The sequence below is a fragment of the Beta vulgaris genome (assembly GCF_026745355.1).
Source record: "Beta vulgaris subsp. vulgaris cultivar EL10 chromosome 3 unlocalized genomic scaffold, EL10.2 EL10_2_Chr3_s1, whole genome shotgun sequence".
Classification (NCBI taxonomy): Eukaryota; Viridiplantae; Streptophyta; class Magnoliopsida; order Caryophyllales; family Amaranthaceae; genus Beta; species Beta vulgaris.
This window is the reverse complement of record NW_026611040.1, coordinates 480,810-486,912: the sequence shown is the minus strand read 5'-3', so window position 1 is coordinate 486,912 and position 6,103 is coordinate 480,810. Positions and strand designations below refer to the sequence as shown.

Here is a 6,103-nt window from a genome sequence, read left to right as displayed (position 1 = left end):
GTTCAATGTAATAATGGGAGAGAGTTTGATAATAATTCTTTTTGGTCGTTTTGTAAGAAACATGACATGTCTTTCCGTCTCTCATGTCCCCATACTTCTTCCCAAAATGGAAAAGCTGAAAGAAAAATTCGTTTGATCAATAATATCATGCGCACTCTTCTTGCTCATGCATCTATACCCCCATCCTTTTGGCCTCATGCATGCATTGCAAATGGCCACCTATCTTCATAATATCTTGCCCAGTAAGCTTCTCACCGTACCCATTCATCTCCTTTGCAACTATTATATCAAAAGGATCCTTCCTACTCCCATCTTCTTGTGTTTGGGTGTCTGTGTTATCCTCTTTATCCCTCCACCACAATCAATAAATTGCAATCCCGCTCTACTCCGTGTGTGTTCTTGGATTACCACCCAACCATAGAGGCTACAAATGTTATGATCTTTCATCTAATAAAATCATCATTTGTCGTCGTGTATTATTTGAAGAGTCTATTTTTCCCTTTGCTAAGTTGCATTCCACAAACTCTACCTCCTATGATTTTTTAGATGATGGCTTGTCTCATTACTTGGTGCATCATTTAATTCAGCCCAAAGTCACACAAACTCACTCCACTCCTACTGATTTGGCCTAGCGTAGGGATTCAACTCCCCAGGCCCAGCGTTTGGCCCAGCGTGCTGCTACCCAAGCACCACACTCACCTCCTTCTGGCCCAACTCCTTCCCTTGACCCAGACACGCCTTCTATTCCCCCTCCTACACTTCGGCCTAGTAGCGTGTCTTCTCCCTCTTCTCCCTCCAATGCTCCTCCTTCAAGCCCATTAGCTAGCCTGCCTAATCTTGCTCCCACTGGCCCATCTCATTTCCAGCCTTCTTCCACCCAGCCCTCACGTATTGTGACCTGCAGCCAACGAGGAATTTTCCGTCCCAATCCCAAGTATAATTTCCATACTTCAGTGACGAAATCTCCCCTCCCTCGTACCCCATTAGCTGCCTTACGTGACCCGAATTGAAAAATGGCCATGGATGATGAATTTAATGCTCTAATTAAAAATGAGACCTGGGAGTTAGTACCTCGTCCTCCTAATGTGAATGTTATTCGCTCTATGTGGATTTTTGCTCATAAAGAAAAAGCTGATGGTGAATTTGAGCTGCATAGAGCTTGTCTTGTAGGTGATGGTAAAACTCAACAGGTTGGCATTGATTGTGGTGATACTTTCAGTCCGGTAGTCAAACTGGCTACCATTCATACTGTTCTTAGTCTTTCTCTCTCTAAGAAATGGCCTCTTCATCAGTTGGATGTTAAAAATGCCTTTTATCATGGTGAACTCAAGGAAACGGTCTACATGCATCAACCTATGGGTTTTCGCGATCCAAATCATCCTGATCATGTATGCTTACTGAAAAAGTTTTTATATGGTCTTAAGCAGGCGCCGCGGGCTTGGTACAAGAGTTTTGCAGATTTTGTTGCTTCATTGGTTTTCATAACAGTAACTCTGATAACTCTTTGTTTATTTATCGTAAGGGCTCTGAGATGGCTTACCTATTGTTATATGTGGATGATATCATCCTCACAGCTTCATCTGATGCTCTTCGGTGTTCTATCATGTCTCATCTCAACTCAGAGTTTGCTATGAAGGATTTAGGTCCTCTACATTATTTTCTTGGCATTGTTGTTACTCGTCATAAGGGTGGATTGTTTCTCTCACAACGCAAATATGCCGAGGACATTATTAACCGTGCCGGTATGGCTACCTGTAAGCCTAGTTTGACTCCAGTTGATAGCAAACGGAAACTTAGTGCTAGTGCAGGTACTCCATATGATGATCCGACTCATTATCGTAGTCTTGCCGGGGCTCTTCAGTATCTCACCTTTACTCGGCCAGATATCTCATATGCGGTTCAACAAGTTTGCTTACACATGCATGACACACGCACCGAACATATGCACTATCTCAAATGCATTGTTCGTTATATTCAGGGTACTCTGGATCATGGCTTACATCTCTATCCCTCCTCATCTACCTCTCTTATCTCATATACTGATGCTGATTAGGGTGGGTGTCCTGATCCTCGCCGCTCTACTTCCGAATATTGTGTGTTCTTAGGAGATAACTTGATTTCGTGGTCCTCTAAGCGCCAGTCGACTCTATCTAAATCCAGTGCTGAGGCCGAATATAGAGGCGTGGCCAATGTTGTCTCCGAGTCTTACTGGATTCGTAACCTTTTTCTTGAATTGCATTGTCCTCTATCTAAAGCTACATTAGTTTAATGTGATAATGTCAGTGCCATCTATCTTTCTGGTAATCCCGTTCAACATCAGCGCACCAAGCACATAGAAATGGATATTCATTTTGTTCGTGAAAAGGTGGCACGTGGTCAAGTGCGCATCTTACATGTTCCATCCCGATATCAAATTGCCGATATCTTCACCTAGCTAAGGGTCTTCCTCTCATCTTATTTGAAGACTTCCGGGACAGCGTTAGCGTTCATCCTCCTCCCGCTTAAACTGCGGGGTTGTGTTAGAATATATGCATATATATTCTTGTATATTGTTAATATCTTGGTGTGTATATTTAGTTTCCTAGATTATAGCCTTAATGATAGCATAATGAGTTGTATATTATGTTGAGAAATTGATATTCATTTTTTGTTTCCTTGCAATAATTTCACCAAGTACAAGAAGCATATAAGTATATTACTTGGCACCCTCCTCCCAATGGACATTATTAATTAAACTTTGACAGCTATGTTAGTCAATTATCTGCTGCAGCCGAATCTATTATTCGAGATTATCGATCTTGGCCACATTGTTCAAGCGCATACATGTTGATTTTGCCACACATCCTCCCTCATGGCCAAATCTTGGGGACTCAAAAATGGTCTTCTACTAGCAATTCAGAGAATTCGAGGCATCTGTATGGAAGGAAATAACCAAGCCGTAATTCGTATTCTGCAAGGGTCCGACTCATGCATATGCATGGTATATTCAGACTCTTCTTATGGATGATTTTCGTTTCATTCTTCACCATTTTAATGAAATTATTAGCATTGTCTATAGAAAAAGCAAATAGTGCGGCAGATTATCATCAAAAAAAGTTCACTCCATTATTGTTGCTTCTATGGATGTAACTGTTGGTTGAAACACGAACTTATAGAATAGTTTTGTTATTCTTCATTCATTAGTTGTCTCCAGGGAGAAAGGTTCCCTAATCTCTATTATACCTCAAAAAAAAAAAAAAATGGTATTCCTCAAATAACGAAGAAGCATATAAATAGAAAAGCATATAACCTCCTAAGTCCAATAATGGATAGCAACATAATCCCCAGATTTAGTCTATGTTATTGACCATTATACAAACAAAACTTATATGCACCTGGTGCAAACTAATTTTTGTAGACCAAATGGTTATATATGTGATTTATGAAAAAATAATTGTCACTATGTTAAAAAACCGTGGACATAAAAGATGAGCAATTAGGTTGTAAAAGATGACTATAAGGAAAAAAGAAAGTTGTATATATGTGATAAAGGTGTTAATTTTAATTTTTGAAGTTGGCAAGTGGCATAAGGCCACGAATTTTGAAGTAACATATTTTGGTCAAGAGTTTAATTTTGGGACATTAAATGAGATAACCCTAATATTTAGGTATTTTATAAAATATCCTTATATTTACATGCATGCTTTTGGTAAAACCTAAACTTGTAAAATATCATTGAAATTGAGAGAATAACTAATGTTGTTAACTATTGATATTTTAAAACAAAAATAACTTAACTTTTTTATAATAAAATAAGGTTGATCTTTCTCTATCTTGTTCTGCTGTTGAGAGAAATCGTTTTTAGAGGTTATGATAAGAAATACCAGTAGAATAATTGTGTATTGTTGCAATTAAATTGATGCGAGTTGTACCCATATGCAGCAATAAACCGCGGGAAAAGAAAATAAATACATAAAACCTATTATTATTGCTTTTTTTCCAGAAAACCGTAGCAGTATATTAAAAATTACCATTTTCATTTATTTCTGCCGGCAGCAATATCTTTATGTTACTTATAAAATAGAGGCTAGGGTTTGCTATGCGTTGTTTGACCACTATATTCTCACTCTTCCCTTATTCCATGCCTCTCACTCCTCCCTTATTCTCTCTCATTCCTCCATTCTCTCTCACAACTCTCACTCCTCCCTTGTTCTCTCTCACTCCTCTCATTCCCTGCTTCGCACTCCACTCCTTCTTAAATTCGGCAATCTCCTTCATGGTCGAAATCGTGTCTCTCACTCCTAAATCAAGTAAGGTTGCAAATTTCAGGCGAAGTTTAATGGTCGAAATCGTGCCTCTTTCACCCTCCTTCATGGTTCGAAATCACGCCTCTTTCACTCTCCTTTAGAGCATGGCCAATGTATGATCCCAAATTTGGGATCATCAATTACTTTATTCATTTCTCACTCTTCCACCTCATTCATGATCTACAATTAGTTTTTATGATCTCTTGACCCCCAATGGATGATCTATAATTTTAGATCTTCACATTCTCTTTTCTACTTTTACCATAACCCATCATATATTCTCTCTCCTCAATCTCCTTCCCATCCTATCTTTTTTATTTATTATGAGTTATTTAAGAATTAATTAATGATTATTGAATGTAAATAATTTTTATGTTAGTGATTGAAAACTATTAGTTAAAAATAATTTTGTTAATGTTGTACATAATTGGATATGGTAATTAACTTAATATTATCGATTCAAATATATAATCAGAAAAATATAATAATAATAATAATAATAATAATAATAATAATAATAATAATAATAATAATAATAATAATAATAAAATATTTCATTCAACAATATAAATCACACATACAGATAGAATTACATAACTAATTTTAATTAGGAGATATTTTTTTTTTGCGGGGTAGATAAATGAAGAAAGGAATCAAATATGACTTTCAATAACAAAATGAGCTAAAAAATAAGTTGTGTAAAAAAAGCTCAATATTAGTCTTTATTTATAGACCAAAAAAATAGAGTTATTGGTGCTTTTTAAAAGAGAAAAAAATTGAAAATTGACAATATGTCGGTTGCAAAAATTTGCAACGTTAACAATTACAAATAATCCTAGCCGTTAGATTGGAGAAATGAGGGGCGTTGGATGGCTGCCATGCAGCAGCAGTGGACCCCACTTCATTTTGAGCCTCCTCTCCCCTTGTGCCATTTGGCAACAAACTCCCTTTTGCCTTGGCATTTTGAGATCGTTCCCATGATCTGAGCAACACTCTCTTTCCTTCTTTTTTTTCTCTCTCCTATTTGTTTAACGGGGTTTTTTTTTTTTGATAAGTAAGATGATTGTATTAAAGTTCAGATAACACCAACAATACAACTCAGGAACCTTCCACAAGCAAACCATCTAGGATGGACTCCAAGGGAAGTAACAATCAAAACAAACTAATTACAAAGACTCAATCCACTCCTTATCCCTACTGCTAACTTTCTTAGGCAAACAACATAAACTTCTAGCCTTCACTATATTTTGTATATGCTTTACAGTATAGTTAATACTCTGTACTTTATGTACCCAATAAGCTTCATTCCCTACCCTCCATATGTAGTAAGCTATAGCTTCCATAGCAGCAGCCTGTACAAATCTTCTAATCTTGGATCCTCTTCTTCTCCTAGCTATCCAATCAATGATCTGAAAAAAGCTTAAGCTCTGGTGCTGAACACCACACCAAGCTTTGATCCTACTAACACACTCTTTACTAAAATGACAATTGAAGAACTGATGCTCATGAGTTTCAGCATGATCCCCACATATCAAACATAGTTCATCTTCACACACACCAATGTTGTGCAGTTTTTCCTTTGTTTGTAGTCTATGCTGCATTATTAGTCAGGAACAAAATTGATACTTTGGCAAACCCAATCTGCCCCACACTACCTAACTCCAAATCAATTTTTCATGCTCACCTGTTAACTTCATATACACAAACTAAATTGAGTATGTCTGCATTTGCTGAATTTCAGAAGAAGTGAAATGTTGCTTGATCATTTCTTTGGTATTGCATAGCTGTCTCCCATACCAACTGCACGTATTCTTGGG

The 6,103-nt window shown here is 37.1% G+C and overlaps 2 protein-coding genes across 2 annotated transcripts; one reads left to right on the top strand and one right to left on the bottom strand.

Moving 5' to 3' along the window:
• The first annotated feature begins 1,013 nt into the window (after window positions 1-1,013).
• LOC125495752 (uncharacterized mitochondrial protein AtMg00810-like) lies at window positions 1,014-2,053 on the top strand. The gene is made up of 2 exons (XM_048640568.1): window positions 1,014-1,388; window positions 1,523-2,053. Exons 1-2 carry the CDS (start codon window positions 1,014-1,016, stop codon window positions 2,051-2,053), a joined length of 906 nt encoding a protein of 301 aa, XP_048496525.1.
• A 3,399-nt stretch (window positions 2,054-5,452) lies between these two features.
• Window positions 5,453-5,887, bottom strand: LOC104884609 (uncharacterized). Its single transcript, XM_010669294.1, has one exon. It carries the CDS (start codon window positions 5,885-5,887, stop codon window positions 5,453-5,455), a length of 435 nt encoding a protein of 144 aa, XP_010667596.1.
• Between the last annotated feature and the right edge of the window lie 216 nt (window positions 5,888-6,103).

What these genes read in the sequence shown, in the direction of transcription:
- LOC104884609 (XM_010669294.1), bottom strand. Translation starts at nt 5,887, where the DNA reads ATGCAGCATAGACTACAAACAAAGGAAAAACTGCACAACATTGGTGTG.
- LOC125495752 (XM_048640568.1), top strand. Translation starts at nt 1,014, where the DNA reads ATGGCCATGGATGATGAATTTAATGCTCTAATTAAAAATGAGACCTGG. An exon ending in ATCCAAATCATCCTGATCAT is followed by an intron (nt 1,389 to 1,522) that starts GTATGCTTACTG and finishes ATTTATCGTAAG; the next exon opens with GGCTCTGAGATGGCTTACCT.